The sequence below is a fragment of the Palaemon carinicauda genome, chromosome 11 (assembly GCF_036898095.1).
Source record: "Palaemon carinicauda isolate YSFRI2023 chromosome 11, ASM3689809v2, whole genome shotgun sequence".
NCBI lineage: Eukaryota > Metazoa > Arthropoda > Malacostraca > Decapoda > Palaemonidae > Palaemon > Palaemon carinicauda.
Window position 1 is genome coordinate 160,273,501 of NC_090735.1, and position 22,022 is coordinate 160,295,522.

The 22,022-nt window shown below is 33.9% G+C and overlaps 1 protein-coding gene across 1 annotated transcript in view; it reads left to right on the plus strand.

Annotated features, from left to right (window-relative positions):
- Positions 1–22,022, plus strand: part of trus (programmed cell death 2 like trus) — a 408,837-nt gene that overhangs the window by 125,821 nt on the left and 260,994 nt on the right. The window contains 2 exon segments of the mRNA XM_068382532.1: positions 10,407–10,704; positions 10,706–10,723. Coding sequence (XP_068238633.1) covers positions 10,407–10,704; positions 10,706–10,723 — 316 coding nt within the window.

Here is a 22,022-nt window from a genome sequence, read left to right on the forward strand (position 1 = left end):
GGTGTATATTAGGACCGAGTACCCTCCTTCTCATAAGTCCTGCTATCAATGTGGATGTCATGAGATTCAGGTAATAAAAGTTTGTGGCAGGCATAACAACTTTTATTTGTGTTTGATCTACCGGAATCTAGACATGGATGATTCTATCTTCGATTGTCTTCTTACCATTATGGCTAAGATACAAGAAGATGATGGAAAGGCTTCTTTTGTTTTTGTTGGTGATTTTAATCCTCACTATAGGGTGTGGTTAAGTTCAATATCTCCTACCGATTGCCATGGCTTAACAGCTTTAGACTTTGTCTCTAAATCAGGCTCTGAGCAAATCATAAATGAAGCTACTCACAGGTCTGGTAATTGCTTGGAACTCGTATACACTGACTCCCCTGGTGTTATAATTAGTAAGGTTGATTCTCCAGTTGGGACATCTGATCATGCCTTGATTTCATTATTAGTGAAGACTGAGCAGCCTGTCCCTGATATATCATACTCTTGTAAAATTTATATGAAATCCAAGCAGACTGAAATGGGATTTTGCATGATCTTTTGTGCTTAAATAATAGTGTAGATCTGTTGTCCCTTTGGATGAGAATCTAGTCAACATAATTGATAGGCGTATCCCTTCTCGTGTGCTAAGGTACCAAGTGAAGCCCAAACCGTGGTTCAATGATGAATGTAGACGTGCTTATTTGGAGAAGCAGGAGGCCTATCGTCTTTGGAAGGGTAACAGATCAGATTTGACCTGGAACAACTATACTCAGCTTCGAGCTTTTACTCAGAGAGTTTAAATCTCAACTGAAAAGGAGTACAATTTAACCATAAAAGAAGCCCTTTCTGGTACAACTCAGGAACATAAATGGTGTTCTACCCTTAAATCTGCACTCTTTGGTGTAGATGCAACAGTTCCTTCTTTACTTAAACCAGCTGGCTCAGTCACTCACTGTTCAAAGGGAAAGGCAACCCTTTTGGCTGATGTTTTTGACATTAAACAGAGTAATGAAAAACTTTAACTTCCTCGTTCCTGTTTTCATGAGGCTAAACTAACTAGTTTAGCTTTTCGATATCGTGACATTAAACCTCTGATGATGGACCTTGATTGTTGTGGAGGTGTAGACCCAAATGGTATATCTATCTATATATATATATATATATATACAGGTATATATATATATATATATCTATATATATCTATATATATATTCTATATATAATATATATATATCTATATATATTTATATATACATTATATATATCTATATATATGCACATTATATATATATATATATATGTATATATATGTATGTATATGTATATATATATATATATATATACAAGTATATATATATATATATATATGTATATATAAGTATATATATGTATATATATGGATATATATGTATATATATGCATATATACATGTATATATATGTATATATATAAATATGAATATATATAAGTATATATATGTATATATACATATGTATGTGTATATTTATGTATATACATGTATATATATTGGTATATATCTATATAAATCTATATATATATATATATATAGATATATATATATATATATATATAGATATATATATATATATATATATAGATAGATAGATATATATATAGATATATACAGGTAGATATATATATATATATTATATATATATATATATATAGATATATATATAGATAGATATATATATATATATATATATAGATAAATATATATAGGTATATATACATATATATATATATATATATATAAATATATATATATATATATAGATAGATATATATATATTATATATAAATATATATATATTATATAGATGTATATATATAGATATATATATAAGTATATATATATATATATATATATTCATAGATATATTCATTTATATATATATATATATATACATACATACATATATATGCATATATATATGTTATAAATATCTCTCTCTCTCTCTCTCTCTCTCTCTCTCTCTATATATATATATATATATACACAATTATTTTTCAATTACTACTTTTTCGTAGGAGGGGTCAATTAGACACTTTTCAGGGAAAGGTCGTAGGAGAGATTCCCCTTTCGCCCCCCCCCTCCCCCTGCCATAGCCGTTCTGACACAGGAAATAGGGAGAGAAGTAATTTTTGTTTTAGGGGTTGTGGAGAGATTTAAAATATGGAGTCTAGATACAGTCTGTGAAATATTATATCATTGCCTAAATATCATTTGATAACTATTTATATTCTAGAAAATAATTCTAACCTACTTCATTATTAGATTGCAAAAGATAGCAGCAGTAGAATAAAGTACCTGCTGTTGTTAGAAGGTTGATAAGTGACAAAATTCAAGTATCAGCTTTGCATATTAGATACAGCAATACCTCAACATACGAGTGTCCCAACATACGAGAAATTTGAGATACGAGGAAAGTTTTAAGCAAATTTTTGCCCCGAGATACGAGACAAATTTGAGATACGAGGATACGAGACGGTTCCCTATGCGACCGCTAGGTGGCCAAGTGTGCGACTGACTGCTGACGTGGACAGCATCGTTCGCTCTTCCCCGTCGGATCTCCATTGCGTAAAGTTATCTCCGAGCATGGGCAGAAGTGTTTGCATTTTTTTTGCGTTAATCAGTACAGAATTAAGTGAATAAGCAGTGGGTCCAAAGCAAGAGAGTGCAAACAAGGGTAGTGAAAAGAAAAATCGTATGATGACAATCGAGAAAAAGCATGAAATAACTGAAAAACTTGAGAGTGGTGTACGAGTGACTGAGTTGGTTCGCCAATATGAGAGGCACCCGGACAAGTGTGTCGTGTGGACGTGCGTTAGCCTTTTATGATGACACTTGTGTACGTCATTTTCATAACATTTTGAAGGGGAGACAAAAGCAAACATCCCTAGATAGGTTCCTTTTAAAAAGGCCGGCAAAAAGTGAAGGTGAAAGCGAGTCAAAAAGCGAGGCAAAAAGAGTCAAGCCAGAAGGGGAAAAGTAAAAAATGAAAATGAAAACAAAGTTAGAATTAATTTTAGTGTAATGTAAGATTAACATGTATTTTTAAGCGTGTGTACAGTAAGCTGATTTCATTTAAGTTAAATTTAAAGGTTATGTTACGTAGTATTACAAAAGTGTAGCATACCAAACCTGTAGTCGTCAAGTCTCTCTCCTCCCCTTTTTCGCTCCCTCCTCCTCCGCACACACTGCCCATAGCTGCTACCGTCTGTTCTCGAAGGTAAGAACTCCATAATAATGTCACATTTTATTGCAGATCATAATCAGTACATAGATATTTATTATTTTGTGAGCGTAGGTTGTGAATTAGAATAATCAAGAACATGTTTTTCCACTGTAATATACTGTTTTTTAGGTATTTTTTCAGAGGGTGGGAACGGATTAATTTTCTTTTTCTTAGTTATTTTATATGGGAAAAATTGATCCGAGATATGAGCTAATTGACATACGAGCTGGGGTCCCGGATCGCGTTAAGTTCGTATCTCAAGGTACTACTGTAATCAATAATGGATACAATAGATACCAATGACTGCATAACACCTTGAATGCAATCAGAACTTAGTATTTCTTATCGAAAATAAGTTACATTGAGGTAAATGATGACACTATTATATTCTGGCAAAAGCATTCAGAAACTGACACGCACCAACAAAAACATAAAATACAAAAATACAATGTAGATGCAAACTTAAATAGAGCCCAAAGCATCGCCATGCTAAAAAACTACTAGCTAATGTGAAACCTACATAATAAAACGAGTGAACACGAAAATAAGGGCAATCAGGTACGAAACCAGAGGCCCAAGCTAGCTGGACTCAAAGCGCTCTGGCTCCCTCAACGTAAAAGCTAACTAACTTTCCCCGTAGGGATCCAAAACATTTACAGCTAAACCAAACTGCAAAGAAAGGTTGGTACTCAACTTAGACGAAGAAGAGGAAGCCATCATATGAAGAAAATCTTCAAAATAAGCTGAAAAAGAGCGCACAACAAAACAGCACAACAGTAGATTGAAGCTGCGACAAAGGAATGAGACGCCAGAGACGTATGAGGGCACCGTAAGGTGAGAGACTATAATTATATAATTGCTAGTATCTTTTTTTTGAGGAATTACACAGCTTGGAGATCAAACTGACTTCTCATCAATTTCATCCACAGCATTCTTATAATCTTGATTCAAATAGACTTAACTCGATATGATAAAGTCCTTATTAACAATCTAAGTGATCAAGTGGTCGAATTAGAACAGCTGTGTGTGTCTGGATGTGGGCATTTGGAACGGGTGAATTACCTTAGGTAGATGTGTACTTAATGAGTGAAAAAACACATTACCATCCGTGAAGCTCTAGGAGTGTTCGAGCAATAGCCATCCATACCAAGTCCTCAGCCTAACAAGGTAGTAGTTTAAACCATAATTTCTACAGCTGATGCAGTAAGCGAGGGAAGGGAAAAAACATTAAAATATCTCGAATATAAATGTTTGGTTGTCCTTTTAATCACTAAATTACACAGCTGAGGAGCGATACCCTTGGATTCCTAAATATTTTCTCTCTTTATTCTTTAACATTTGTGTTCCTGTGTTTCATTCTTTTAACATTTTTGTTCCTTTCTTCCATTTTTTAATCAAATATTTATTAAACATTCTCATTGTTTTCAAAATGAATGACAATCCGCTCCAATGATCGTCTTAAGCCCTCAATTTTTGGTTCTTAGCTTCTCACCATCCCTCCAGAAAAAAAATCTCTCCGGAGCAGCACCATGAAACCTCTTCACTTAATCATTCCAGCCTGGAACTATTTGATATGTGTGTGTGAAGCCAAGACAAGATTTTCATTTGCTGGATTCAGAAATAAAGCATTTGGAGCACCGTATTTCATTTCTTACAATCTTCATTTTTACAATCTCCATCAAACAAAAAAAGAAACTTGCTTTGTGAAGCATGCTTCCTTGAGTAAGTGGTATCAGTCAGATTTTTTTTACAATTTGTATCCCATTTCTTTACTATTATTCTAGTTAACGAAAATATTTGGGTTGATTTTAAAGCAAACGGTTAAATTTTCCCACAGAACACTTACGGTATATGGAGGACTACAAAATATAATGATCTAACTATATTGAGCCAAACAAATGTTGGTATATGGATCCTTAGTGAAGCAAATTCTCCAAACACTCAAAAGACGACGACTCGTTAATTACATCCACCAACGAAGTTGGAAGGAGGTTATGTTTTACCCGCTGTTTGTGTGTTTGTTTGAGTATGTGTTTGTTAGTGAACACCTTTCTGGACACAATTTTAGTTGTAGAGTAATGAAACTTGCAGGGATTAACTGTTATGTAAAAGCAGGAAACTTAAATTTTGGAAGGTCAATTGTAAATGCTAGGTCATGGTCAAGCAAAATGTCTAATTCACTTAATCAGCCATAAGTTTGGACATCGTTGTCACAGAAACTTCAAACTTGGTTCATATTTCAGTGTATGGAAATCCAAGCCCATCAATACATGTTAAGGTTAAAAGGTCATGGTTGACCAAAAGGTCAAGATATAAGTTGCTGCGGCAGAGGTTCCCCTCTAGTTACAGCTCTTTTTCCTCAAAATCACCCATTATTTGGATAAGCATCAAAGTCTAACAAAATAATCCGGTTATCTGTATCCTGTGATAACAATCTCCAATTTTGCCATACGGCCTCGATAATTATCAAGCGAATTAAACTCTTACGATAAATATTGAATTAGCAATGTAGCAAATATTTTACTGTATATGTTTAAAATCTTAGTTCAAATGTCAATGCTAACAATTCTTGGCCACGATCACAGACGGTGAGAAGGCAAAGCTCAACGAAAATGGAATGTAAAGAAAATGATTAGAAAAGGGCAAGTGGCATAGGGTTTAAAAACTGAAATGGAGCATCCCTTTCAATCTGAATAGTTTGGGAAATATTTTACAGTAAAGTATCCTTACCTGTTATGAAATGTTGCAATCTATTAATATCTAAAAGCTGAAAAAGGTTTTTAGCAGTCAATCTAGCTTTTGAAAAATAACGATGAGCTTTTGGAAGCATAATGCAATCTTTTCTATTGGAAACATTGTATAATAATGCTACACAAAATTTTGATATGCATAATTGTCTAAAAAGGAGTTTATGTCCTGATAGATTACTTCATTAACTACAGTAAGCTCAAAGAATTAGGTCTCTCTCTCTCTCTCTCTCTCTCTCTCTCTCTATGTATATATATATATATATATATATACAGTAGGGTCCCGAATTAAGCGTGTTCGAATTACACGATTCCCCTTTTCCGCGATCGCTATTTTTCAAAAATAAATTTTCTGTATTTGCGAGGCTGTTCAAAGTTCGCGAGTCAAGCACTACAAAATGTATCAAATCTATTGTCTTTTTAAGTATATTTGTAGCCCTAAATACGGTGATTTATAATAAATGTTACAAAACAATATCAACATTACATTTCATTAACATAATTTCATAATGAATAGCCTATTTAAGGATAAAATTCCACATCAACAATGAAATCAACTGTTAACTGTGCGAGTCCAGCTGACAAAATGTAAACAGAAATGTGGTTACGTTCTCGGCAATCTTTATCTTTCTCCAACCTTACGATAATTGTAATGGTAGTGTTAATGATGGTATATTAAAGCATTATTTTTGTTTAGTACAGTATATTTAAAAGCCTTATTTTTCCCTCTGGGCGTTCAAGGTTTTCACGAGTAGACTGGGTTCGTTTATCGGCAGTGAATAGCCTAAACTTCGGTAACGAGTCGTCAATATTTTGTCATATTTTAAACAGTATACATTTGATTTGCAAACATTGGTTTTGTAGAGTAGACGGTACAATAAAATCTAGAGAGAGAGAGAGAGAGAGAGAGAGATTTGATGGCAGAAATCCCTCTCTCTCTCTCTCTCTCTCTCTCTCTCTCTCTCTCTAGATTTTATTTTACCGTCTACTCTACAAAACCAATGTTTGCAAATCAAATGTATACTGTTTAAAATATGACAAAATATTCTCTCTCTCTCTCTCTCTCTCTCTCTCTCCTCTCTCTCTCTCTCTCTAGATTTTATTTTACCGTCTACTCTACAAAACCAATGTTTGCAAATCAAATGTATACTGTTTAAAATATGACAAAATATTGACGACTCGTTACCGAAGTTTAGGCTATTCACTGCCGATAAACGATAACAAACCCTTTAATGCAAACTAACTGTATCCTTTGATATTCCTCTATATTTATCACGAATTCCTTCTATACCTCCTCAGACACTCTTATTTCAAATATCTAAATTATTCTTATCACAACTAACACCATCTAGTCATTTTCATTCCATTATATCTATTATTCCTCTGGATCTTATTCCCTTTCCTTATTCTGTTTATTCGATGGGATTCGTTTTTCCCTTTACCGTCTTTCAGAATCTATTTTTAGCCACTGGCAACCAACTCCCCCCGTCCCCCGTCTCCTACCGTCTCCCCTGTGAGTCCACCCAGCCTATCTCATCACTCCCCCCACCTTCATCCTCCCCTGTTCTAGGCCTGTAACCTTCTGCGTCATATCTCTCTCTCTCTCTCTCTCTCTCTCTCTCTCTCTCGTTATACAATACAGTACTTACAAATAGATGAAGAAACCAAAATCGGTTTTCTTGAAGTGTCAATTAAATACAAAACGAAAAAATTATACCGTGTATACATCCATTTCAATCATAGCTTAAAATACGGTAACCGATTTCGTCCGCAAACCACTATTTTTTAGGAAACACCATTCTATTCCAGAAAATTTTTACTCTTTAAATGTCAATTGCGCTATAATAAAACATGTATGTACTTATGTTGTTAAATTTCGGGTGTGTTTTAAAAATCGAGTATTGCTAACTTATTTTTGTTTTACTTTTGGCTGTGATCACATCAGCTGATGTCTAGCTTCCGCGCGAATACAATAACAAAGAATTGTTTACACCATTTCTTAACTTATTCAAACCATCTATACAGTTAATATTACATAAACACCAATGTGTTATAACCTATCATATTTATTGTTTAGTACTTTTAAAACCATCCCTCTCTCTCTCTCTCTCTCTCTCTCTCTCTCTCTCACATCGAACGTTATAGCGGTAACCTAATTGTTCGGTGACTTTAAAAATAGGCCTAGTACTTTCTTCTTTACCTTTTTTGCATATGGCTCCATAATTGAGGTGGGTACAAGTTGACTTATAACTGAAGTTAGGAAAAGTATTTTGGATATGGAAAGGACAATTATCTTTCGTAACAGTTTAGAATTATCGTAAATTATCATTCTGTCATTAGCGGCAGTTTGCTATTGTGGATTTAAACGCATAAGGAAAAAAAAATTTCCAGCTTTGCTTCGAATTTAGGAATTTATATGGATACGGTAAGTAAAATATTTGTAATAACATAATGTTTACTAAATGTTTGTAATATCATTAGTTATGACTTAGATCATGTGTGTTTAATGCATTCGTTTGTTTATTATGATCGAAGATGGAGCGTAAACAAATGGAAGGTTTCCGTTTCAGGCGGCATCATAAAGAAAAACATTTCATAAATGGCATTCATTTCATTTATTTGAAAGTTCTAATAAAAAATAATTAGAACATTGGTAATAACAAATTCAACATATAATCTATACTTGGTAAAATTGCTGTCAATTCAAAAACACAGATGTATAAATGCGTCTGTTTCTTCGTTGTGATCAGAGGTAAACATAAACAAAACATTGGTTGTCGTTTTCCATTGTGCTTTTTAGCGTGTTTAGGAAACGCATGATATAAAATCGCCTTTATTTTGATAATTCTGGATTTTCAATCATACAACAAGCTAGTCTATAGAGTGATGGTTTTGCTATTCACCAGTTGTATTATACAATAGATATGACAAACATTAAAATTTGTCTGTATTTTGGGTTGTGTTATAACGGGAAATATATGGTGTTTTACACCTATCCTGGTTGTAATTTTAACCATTTTTCAAGTTATTAGAACTTTAAAGTATATTAAATGTTTTATTTATTTACAAGAACAATTTGATATTATAAAGAAATACAGTATAGTACAAAGAAAGTATTGGAAATGGGTAGTAAACACATTTGAATAGGCAAATTGCTGGTTGCCATGGCCACAATGGAATTATTTCTGTTAGTTGTGTGTTTCGAAATTCTCGATTTTCCATTTACACGAGGTCATTAATCGACCAAATTCTCGCATAATTCGGGACCCTACTGTATATATATATATATATATATACTGTATATATATTATATATACATATATATATATATATATATGATATATAATTATATATTATATATATTATATATATACACATATATATGGTATATATAATTATATATATACACACACACATATATATATATATATATATTAAATATTATATATATGTATACATATATTATTTATGTATATTGATATATATATATATATATATATAGATTTATATATATTATGTATATACAGTATATTATATATATATATATATATATTATGTATATTATATATAAATATATCTATATATATTTATTATATATAAAATATATATATTATAATATATATATATATATATATATTATAATATATATATATATATATATATATTATAATATATATATATATATATATATATAAATATATATATATATATATATACACACATATATATATATATATATAAATATATATATATATATATATATATGTATATATATACACATATACATACATATATACATACACACACATATGCATATATATATATATATACATATATATATATATATATATATAAATATGTACATACACACACATATGCATATATATATATATATTATATATTTATACATATATATATACATATACACATATATATATATATATATATATGTGTGTGTGTGTGTGTATGTCTATGTATATATGTGTGTGTTTGTGTATTGAGTATTTGTAGTAGATGTTACAGACGTCAAATGATTACAGTGAAATATGGCAACTCGATTTGTAACATTTTTAATGCTTTTGGTAACAAAGACATCCCTTTAATGTCTTTGATTTGCTAAGGTTGGGGGGAGGCTCCACCCAATTCGTAGAATTAGCAAGAAGAGCAACTCAATATATTTTTTGTCTTGGGAATACTAAAGATATCTGATGAAAGATTTCCCGAGTGTCTGCGTTCTTTTGATTCTAACTGTACATATATACTGTATATGGAGTTTTCATGGAAAAATAATTTTTTTCTTTGGTAAAAATAATACTGTTCTTAACTGAATTTAGGAATTTTATATGAAATTATATATTTTGTGATATTCTGTGTTAAGTAATAAATGATTCTGATTTATTTTTCTCTGATTTAGTTGGACATGTGTGAGAAGTCAAATTATTGATCATAGTGCTGTGAGAATGTCATCTCCTCCAAACAAGTCGCCATCGTTAGCGAGTTCGAGGGGCGGGGAGACCTGGTTTGATGATGAAGACGATTGGGGAGGTAATGATAATGATGGAAATGGCAATGCAGATAACTTTAACTTGGCATCCTCTTCTCAGCTGTATTTAGATAACATGTCCAAGAAAGGTAGCGACAGAAGTAACCTTAATAATATGAATTCAAATACATCGTCATCTATCAATGATGTTGCACAAAGTTTGGAGAGTAAAACTTAATATCATTGAAGTAAGTACTTAAGTTTTGTGCTAGTGTTTCAGTATATTTTAATAGAAAAATATGTAGTGTTCTTTTTGTAGGGGAAACAATTTTAAATATCATCATTACATTTCTGCATTTGACGCAAATTAGATTGCAAACTTCCTAAGTGGTGGTTAAGAAACCAATGAAGCATTACACACAACATTTTCGTGATCAATACACTTTTACATTTTGATCTTTTTTAATTACATTTACCATCATCATATTAATCATATGTATGTAGTTTTCTCTTTGTTATTATCATAAAAGACTAATTTTCAGGATGTACTTTTATTTTCAGGTTCCAATCATCTTTGCTTTTTGCAGAAGTTGGTACTGTACTGCATTTCCAGTAAAACCACTGTATCTGCGGTCATTACTTTTTGAGCCCTGGGTAGTTTCAGAATTCCTGGTAATAGGCAATATAAACTCTAAAGAATTTTTGTTTACTTAACTGTAATTGTACTTTGAATGTAAAATAAACTACAGCAGTCATTGAACAGTACTGTTATAATAATATAATACAGTACATAAAAATCTTATACCAGCTATATTAATATACCCACCTCTCTCTCTCTCTCTCTCTCTCTCTCTCTCTCTCTCTCTCTCTTTCTCTCTCTCTCTCTCTCTCTCTCTCTCTCTCTCTCTCTCAGTTGTAATCCATGGAGAAGCTTCAGAGTGGGCAGCTGTTACAAGCAGAGTACCTCAAGGATTCATCTGGGGTCCATTTGCTATTTCTGATCAACATTAATGACATAGATTTAGGATCAACTAGTAGAATAGCCAAATTTGCCGACGATACTAGATTAGGCATAAATGCTGCAAACTAGAAAATGTAGAAGCCTTAAGAGAGAATCTAGTAAATGTAGGAGAAAGTTCATGAAAATGGCAAATGCCTTTTAACTGTGGGAAATATAAAGTTGTAAACATATGTTATACAGTAGTAACCCACAAACAGATTACTCGCTGCTGGGTAATGAAATAGAAAGCATGGACCAGGGGGAATATCTTGGTATTATTATCAGCAAGGATTTGAAGTTCACCAAACAGCATAAAGGCTGAAAAGAAATCATTGAAACTTATAGGCTGCATAAAGAGACAATTCAAACAGAAACAAAGACACTGTACTACACCAGTACACATCTCTAGTAAGACCCCATCTAGAATACGGAGTCCAATTCTGAGCTCCAAGTATTCAGAAGGATATAGATAGAATGGAAGCAGTACAAGCTAGAGTCAACAAACTAGTTCCAACACTAAGGCAATTTAGATATAGACGGAGGATGGAACGTTTGAAATTATTTGATGTACAAAATTGACGATTAAGGGCACAGTTAATAGAGGCATTCAGAATTCTTAAAGGAATAACAAATGTATATTACAACAATCTATTTAGGCTTAGCACAAATCAGTCCGGAGGTAATGGACACAAACTCAAACTGAAAAGATACAACACCAATCAATGTGGCAATTTCTTTACATAACAAAATAGCAAATACTTGGAATAGACTTCCAGCTGATGTAGTAAACAGTAACACAGTAAACGAGTTCAAGAATAAGTTAGACAAGATCATAAGAACCCTTTAAATGCTTAAACTGAATTACAAAAGTAGCAAATACTTGGAATAGACCTCCAGCAGATGTAGTAAACATTAACACAGTAACCGAGTTCATGAATAAGTTAAACAAGATCATAAGAACTCTCTAAATTCTTAAGCTGTATCATTTTACCAAAGAACAGATGGAGTTTCCTCGGACGACTAAAAGTCTTGGAGACATCCAAAATCCTTGTAACTCTCACTCTCTCTCTCTCTCTCTCTCTCTCTCTCTCTCTCTCTCTCTCTCTCTCCAATACTTGCAAACCATTCACTGCTAAGTGTATCAATTAATATTATACCCATACTGTATGAAGATATTCCTAAGAAAAAGGATCAAAAGGGGCTTTAAGTACATTCAGAACTGTATATATTTATGTAATATTTGAGAGTGTAAATTGTTCGATTAAGAATATATTAGAATGTGGTCACTGGTATGAAAAGAATCCAATATTTTCTTTTTCTCCCTATTAAGGACAAAATCCAGTAAAGGTCATTTAGCTTCAATACAGGGTATAATTTCTGTGTTGAGGCCGTGTGATGGGCAATAGGGCTCTCTAGCTTTGGAGTAAACTTTACCTCAGATTGACTTGAAATTTCTCTCATACTTTTTATAATGCTTACATCAACAGTTCAAACTCTTTCAAATTTTTTCAACTGTCCCCCACCTACAGTACCGTAGCTGTCCAACTTCTCTACCCCCTCTCACTGTCTAGATATTTGGTGAGGGGTTCCATTGCTGGGATTGAAGTTTTTATTCTAAACTAATAGTGGGAGCTTTGATAGCCTTGCCAACTACCTGATAATATGTGGACCCAGGGATTGTAAATATTCCCATATTGGCTCCGGGAACTATTATGCAAAAAAAAAAAAAAAAAAAAAAAAAAAAAAAAAAAAAAAAAAAAAAATGGGCCCTTGCATTTCAGGAGTGTACTGTTTTTTTGTGATAGTATTCTCAGCATTCTCTCCAGTTTGCTCGCCGCTATGAACAAAGTGGTGGTGATTAATTTTCTTGAAATGCTTTCGGTCCCATCAAAGGGGTTCAGCTTACACTTGAGCCACTAATCTTATTGGTACAACCCCATTGTTGTTGTATAGGGACTGCACAATTTGAATATGATAGTTTTCTTTAGTTAACTAAAATCTCTCAAATTAATTAGAAAGCTCTTTAAAGATATCAAAATATAATGAAATAAGATACATTAAGCTTTACCCATCATTTCTATATCATAATTGAAGTGTATCTACAACAAGTTGTACATGTCTTTAAAACTATAGTAAAGACAATGCAGCTCCATTACTGACCATAATACCAGCGCAGTCAAACCTCAGACCTGACATATATGTTTATTCTCTCTCTCTCTCTCTCTCTCTCCTCTCTCTCTCTCTCTCTCTCTCACACAAAAAAAGGAGAGAGAAAGAGGCACTTTGGCCTCAAAAAGAGGAGAAAGGTCAAGTCGTATCCAGGTGCCAATGCACAGAAGATAGAAGTAGTTAGTAAAACTATAAAAGAGTACAAGAAGTTCACTATTATTGTTCAAGCAACTGGAAATGACATATTCCTGAGAAAGGATATTGCTGACCAAAAACAGATCCTTTGGTTAAACAGCTAGAAAAGACTTGAAACGGCTAGAAAAAAGACCAATAATGCTATAGTAAGAGGAATTCTCCCAAGACTCAATGTCATCAACTTAACCCTCAGTAAGGCCATAGGGGGAAATGAAAGACTGAAGTCCACATGCCAGAAAAACAGAGTAAAATTTGTAGGCCTCTGAGACACCTTCTACGGCAAGAGAAAATTATATAAGAGACGGAATACACTTTAGGGAAGAAGGCAAGAGAGTATATGGAAACAAATTTAATCGTAGCCTCTACAATTACTTAAACACAGTAAACGAAGAACAAACTAGACCCTTAAAACATATAGTAGTACCTTGAGATACGAGCTTAAAGCGTTTTGGGACCCGAGCTCGTATGTCAATTCGCTCGTATCTCGGATCAATTTTTCCCATATAAAATAACTAAAAAAATTAATCCGTTCCCATCCTCTGAAAAAACACCTAAAAACAGTATATTAAAGTGGAAAAACACGTTTTTAATTGTTCTTATTCACAACCTACGCTCACAAAATAACAAATACTTATGTACTGGTTATGATCTGCAATGAAATGTGACAGTATTATGGAGTTCTTCCCTTCGAGACAGACGGTAGCGGCTAATGGTGGTGTATGCGGAGGAGGAGGAAGAGAGAAAGGGGAGGAGAGAGACTTGACAGTAACACGTTCGGTACGCTACACTTTTGTAACACTACATAACATAAATTAAACTTTAAATTTAACATAAATGAAATTAGCTTACTGTACACGCACTTGAAAATAAATGTTAATCTTACGTTACACTTAACCTAAATCTAATTTTGTTTTCATTTTCATTTTTTTTACTTTTCTTCTTCCGGCTTAGCTCTTTTTGCCTCGCTTTTTTACTTGCTTTCTCCTTCACTTTTTGCCGGTCTTTTTAAAAGGAACCTATCTGGGGATGTTTGCTTTTGTCTCCCCTTCAAAATATTATGAAAATGACGTACACAAGTGTCGTCACAAAAGGCTAACGCACGACCACACGCCAACTTGCGCGGGTGCCTCTTTTCCATAAAATCAGAAAACTCCTGCCACTTTGCTAACATGTCTCTGATTTCCTTCTTTATAGCATCCTTCTGCTTGAGGATGGTACATATTGTTGATGTATTCCTCTCATATTGGCGAGCCAGCTCAGTCACTCGTACACCACTCTCATGGTTTTTGATTATCTCATGCTTTATCTTGATTGTCATCATACGTGTTTTCTTTTCACTATCCATGTTTGCACTCGCTTGCTTTGGACCCATTGCTTATTCACTTGATTCTGTAATAATTAACGCAAAAAACATGTAAAAAATGCAAACACTCTGGCCGATGCTTGGAGATAACTTCACGTGACGGAGATCCTACGAGAGCAAGCGATGCTGTCCTCGTGAGCAACCACTCGCACACTTGGCCACCTAGCGGCCGCATATGGAACCGTCTCGTATCTTCGTATCGCAAATTTGTCTCGTATCTCGGGGCAAAAATTTGCACGAAACTTTCCTCATATCTCAAATATCTCGTATGTTGGGACACTCGTATGTTGAGGTATTACTGTACTCCAAAAACAAATAAAGGAAATTTGGCAGAAAACTTGAATAATACAGATAAAAGTAAAACTAAAACGATGTAAATCAGGGAACTAACAAAGCCACAGAGGAAGAAAAAAAAGATAGAAAATTTCCTCATAGTGGCACAATTCAATACTCAGTCAGAAACTATGTGGAAAACTTCATGGCAATGATAGCTAGTGAGGAACTAGATATCATATGCATTACCGAGACCTGGATTCAAGAAAAACAAAGGATTTTATCGGAACATACGAAATCCCAGATATCAAGCATTTCAAGGAAGATCGCCTTATCAAAAAATGTGGAGTGGTAATGTTCAATGATGAAAATCACTTGAACTCCATAGAAATTATATTAGAAACTGAGTGTTAAGTGATAAGTGCAAATATTAACACCATACGAAAAAACATGTCCATATTATCAATATGCAGACCACCACATCAAACACAAGAACAAGACTAAGAGCTTTATAGACAACTTGGTCAAGAAGTTAACAATAAGTTAGCTGTCCTAATGGGAGACTGTAATGCACCAGTAAAACTGGACACTATGAATTCTACATCAAACTCAGCGGGACATAGCCTAATAGAATTTTTCAACAAAGAATTCCTCCATCAGGGGGTCGATAAACTACCTAGGGGAAACAACATACTATATATTGTGCTAACAGCTGAAAAAAAAAATTAGTATCCAGTGTTTCAGTAGGCAAAAATATTGGCAAAAGTGACCACAAAATAGTTAGGTTCCAGGTAAATATTCCTCATCGAAAAGAAAGGAAAATTATAAAAAAAAGTTAGACTGCAGACGTAGTAACTGGATAAAACTGAAAGAATGCACCAAGAATTTAGAATACGACAAAACAGGGAACACAACGGGACTCCTTTGTAGAAATATATAAAGAGAAAAGGGCCAAATGCATACCGCATAGAAAAATTTTACCAAACGGAACTCCACAACCTAAGTGGTTCAACTGAGAATTAGAAAATGCAATAAGAAGTAGAGCAAGGAAACATAAATCAATGGGTCCACAACCTTTAAATTGTGAAATTTCCGAGCACAAGATGTTAAGCCGAAAAGTCGGTAAACTAGTTAGAAAGGCCAAGATCAATGAAGAGATAAGATTTGGATTCAGCTAGCCAAGAAAACCCAAAAGAATTTTTGTGTATGTAAACAGTAGAAAACCAATCAAAAACAACACTACCCCCCATTAAGAGACTCGAGGGTAATCTTATAACAAATTATTTGGGAATTGCTGAAATGATGAATGCTTATTTCACAACTGTATTCACTATGAAAGAATCAACGACCCTTCCCGAACCAGCTATATATATATATATATATATACACACACACACACACACACACACATAGAGTAGACCCCCGCCATACGACATTAATCCGTTCCAGGGTTGGTATCGTATGGTGAAAATGTCGTATGGTGGGCAATAGAATAGCTAATGCGTGCAAAACCCCAGGTAAAAACATCAAAATTTTATATACATATATACTGTAAAGGAAAATTGAAATTTTATTTACCTTTGCAGTGACGTGACTTGAGCTGGTAGTGGGTGGAGGCAGAGGAGGGAGGAGACGGCAGATATAAAAACGTATCAATGCTAATTATGCTATGTACACTTAATAATAAATTTATTCTTACTATTAAACACTTGAAATTAAAAATGCTTTTTTTTATTATTTTTGTCTTTTGAAATTTTTTTATTTTTTTTTGTTTTGTTTTTAGAACTTAAAAATTTACTCTTTTTTAGCTTTTTTAATAGAAATCACTTATATCATCTTTGCTTTCTGACACTTCTCTTTTGGAGAAATATCTATCCAAAGAAGCCTGTTTCGGACGAATCCTCAAAATATTTCTAACACTCTCTAGAAGATGTCCTGTGTGAAGTTTTTCTGGGTGTTTTTCTTTTTCTTTTCAATGAATCTCGTAAGGTTTTCATACCAACCGATAGCTTCCCTTATTTCTGCCGATGTCGTTTCTTCAGTCTCCCCCCCTGTCCTTGCCACCACTAGAGCTGTGCTGTTCTTGAATGATGGTCAGCTGCATTGCCTCCAACTCCTTCAAGTCTTCAGTCGTAAGCTCCTCCCTGTGCTCCTCGATATGGTTATCGACGTCAGCCTCATCGACAACAAGCCCCATGCACATGCCTTCTTTGTATTTCTTTATTATATCCAGCTTCATTTCCATAGTAATCATCTTCTTACTTTTCCCTTTAACATCACTGGCCATCTTGGGACCCAGGGCTAATGAAATAAAGTTGGAATTAAGCACTAAAATGCACAAAAAATACGATATCGCAAGCACTCACACGAGATCAAGTCTTTATGAAATGCACACAAGATTCTGAACTGAGCGTGCGATTAACAAAGAGAGAGAGAGAGAGAGGCAGCATCTCTCTCGGGCATTGTAGGAGGGATTTCGGCCAATAGCGTATCGGCATCTTAGGGACGCCGTGACGTCGACCAATAGCAGACCAGTTTCTTAGTGACGTATGAGCGTGGTGGTAGGCGAGTGACTCGCACAGTCGTACGCGTGAAAATCGCCAAGTTTGAATTTTGGAATTCGATGCTGTAAGGTAGGGAAAATGTCGTAACGAGGGGACGAAAAAACATCGTATTCCACACCATAACGTGATAAAAACGTAAGCTGGGGACGCCGAACCCTGGGGGTCTACTGTGTGGAGAGAGAGAGAGAGAGAGATATATATATATATATATATATATTTATAAATTTATATATATATATATTTATATATATATATATATATATATATTTATATATATATATATATATATATAAATATATTATATATATATTATATATATATATATATATATATATTTGTATATTTATATATATATAAATATATATATATATATATATATATATTTATATATATAAATATATATATATATATATATATTATATATATATATATATATATATATTTATATATATTTATATATATAAAATATATATATATATATATATATAAATATATATATAAATATATAAATATATATATATATATATAAATATATATATATATATATATATATAAATATATATATATATATAAATATATATATATATATATATATATAAATATATATATATAAATATATATATATATATATATATAAAGGGCCACAACCATTAAATAGAATCACCTTTACAAAGGAGGATGTCAGAAAGAAAATAATAGAGGACTCAGTAAGTCTAAGGCACTGGGTCCAGGTGATATTCATCCAATAGAGATTACAGAACTAGAAGTAGAGATACCCCTACACTTTTAGAAACCCCAAACTTTTAGAAAATTTTCCGAAAGACAGCCAACAAATGAAAGGGACCACAAGGATGGAAACAGGCAGTGCTCCTCCAATGTGCAAGAAGGGACCAAAAGAAGAATTTGACAACTAAAGACCTGTGTCCAACCTCACCAGTGCTTTGCAAACATTTTTAATCAATTATAGTAGCTTCAATAATAGAACATTTAGAGAAAAACAATCTTCTGATAGACAGCCACCGTGGTTTTAGACAAAAGAGATGATGTGTGACAAATCTTTTGAAATTTTTCCACAATATGTGTAGCATTTATGACAAGAGCAGAGCAGTAGGCATCATATACGTAGATGTTCAAAAGGCTTTTGACGAAGTTCTTCATTGAAAATTTAATGGTCAAAACTAGAGCACTAGGCATCTTGCAGAATGCATTGAAGATTGGCTAACAAACATAAAAAGAGTTGTAATCAATGGGGAAGCTTCAGAGTGGGCAGCTGTTACAAGCGGAGTACCTCAAGGATTCGTCCTTAGCCCATTGCTGCTATTTCTGATCTACATTAGCGACATAGATTTAGGATTAACTAATAGAATAACCAAATTTGCCAACGATACTAAACTAGGCATAATTTCTGCGAACTCAGAAGACCTAGAAGCCTTAAGTGAAGATCTAATGAAGCTTGGAGAATGATCCAGAAAATAGCAAATGCTTTTCAACTGTGGGAAATGGAAAGTCATGCGCATAGGTTATAATAACCCAGAATCAGATTACTGGGTAATGAACTAGAAAGTGTAGACCAGGAGAAAGATCTTGGTATTGTTATCGGCAAGGACTTAAAGTTCACCAAACAGCATAAAAGCTGAAAAGAAAGCACAAAAACTAATAGTTTACATAAAGAGATAATTCAAATACAGAAACAAAGACACTATTACAGCTGTACATTTCACTAGTAAGACCCCATCTATAATGTGGAGTCCAATTCTGGGCTCCAGGTATTCAGAAGCATATAGATAGACTGGAAGCAGTACAAGCTAGAGCCACCAAACTAGTCCCAACACTCAGGCAATTTGGATATGGATGGAGGATGGAACGTTTGAACTTATTTGATCTACAAAGTCGATGACTAAGGGGACAGTTAACCCTTTAACCCCCAGGCTATTTGGAAATTTCCAACCCTTAACCCCCAGGGGGTTATTTTTTTCCCAGCACATTTTGCAGTATATTTTTTTTAAATTGCTCTAACAGCCTTAATTTTTGTCATAGAGAGGTCAGGTTGGTCTCATTCTCTTGGAAAATGCCTGAATTTTCTCAAAAAATTATAAAAAATATGAAAAAAATAATTTTTTTAGCATTATTTTGCAAGGACGTACCGGTACGTCCGTGGGGGTAAAGGGATGGCTTTTGTGAAACGTACCAGTACGTCCTTTGGGGGTAAAAGGGTTAATAGAGGCGTTCAAAAGTTCTTCAAGGAATAACAAATGTAGATTACAACAATCTATTCATGCATAGCACAAATCAGTCCAGAGGTAACGGATACAAACTGGAATTGAAAAGATACAACAGCACTCAATGTGGCAGTTTCTTTACATAACAAAACAGCAAATACTTGGAATAGACTACCAGCGGATGTAGTAAATAGTAATATGGTAACAAGTTTAAGAATAAGTTAGACAAGATTATAAGAACTCTCTAATTACTTACATTAAATCGCTCTACCAAACAGCATATGGAGTCTGCAGATGGACTAAAAATTCTTTGCGACATCCAAATTCCTAGTAATTGATTATAACTCTCTCTCTCTCTCTCTCTCTCTCTCTCTCTCTCTCTCTCTCTCTCTCAAATGGAAAAGATGCACCACCACTCAATGTGGCAATTTCTTCACATACAAAATAGCAAATACTTGGAATAGACTTTCAACAAATGTAGTAAACAGTAATACGGTAAGAGTTCAAGATGGGAATGTAGATACACAATGGGATTCCTTTGTAAAAATATACAAAGAGATAAGGGCTAGATATGTACTGTATAGAAAAAGTTTACCAAATGGAACTCCTCTTCCCAAATGGTTTAATAGGGATATAGGCAATGTATTAAGAAGTGAAGAGAGTAAGGAAGGCCGGCGCAAGAATTGAAGAGACAGTGAAAGATGGAAATGGAAGGTTGTTAAAAGGAGAGGAGGTAAGGAAAAGGTGGGCGGAATATTTTGAAAGTTTGCTGAATGTTGAGGATGATAGGGAGGCAGATATAATTGCGGTTCCAGGTGTTGAGGTGCCAGTGATGGGAGATGAGAATGAGAGAGAGATTACAATAGAGGAAGTGAGGAGAGCACTAGATGAAACGAGAGTAGGAAAAGCATCGGGTATGGATGGTGTGAAAGCTGAGATGTTGAAGGAAGGGGGTGTGACTGTACTTGAATGGTTGGTGAGATTGTTTAATGTGTGTTTTGTGTTGTCAATGGTACCAGTAGATTGGGTCTGTGCATGTATTGTACCACTATATAAGGGTAAGGGAGATGTGCATGAGTGTTGTAATTCAAGAGGTATTAGTTTGTTGAGTGTAGTTGGAAAAGTGTATGGTAGAATACTGATTAATAGGATTAAGGATAAAACAGAGAATGCAATCTTGGAAGTACAGGGTGGTTTTAGAAGAGGTAGGGGTTGTATGAATCAGATTTTTACAGTTAGGCAGATATGCGAGAAATATTTAGCAAAAGGTAAGGAGGTGTATGTTGCGTTTATGGATCTGGAGAAAGCATATGATAGAGTTGATAGAGAAGCAATGTGGAATGTGATGAGGTTATATGGAGTTGGTGGAAGGTTGTTGCAAGCAGTGAAAAGTTTCTACACAGGTAGTAAAGCATGTGTTAGAATAGGAAATGAGGTGAGCGATTGGTTTCCGGTGAGAGTGGGGCTGAGACAGGGATGTGTGATGTCGCCGTGGTTGTTTAACTTGTATGTTGATGGAGTGGTGAGAGAGGTGAATGCTAGAGTGCTTGGACGAGGATTAAAACTGGTAGGCGAGAATGATCATGAATGGGAGGTAAATCAGTTGTTGTTTGCGGATGATACTGTACTGGTAGCAGACACAGAAGAGAAGCTTGACCGACTAGTGACAGAATTTGGAAGGGTGTGTGAGAGAAGGAAGTTGAGAGTTAATGTGGGTAAGAGTAAGGTTATGAGATGTACGAGAAGGGAAGGTGGTGCAAGGTT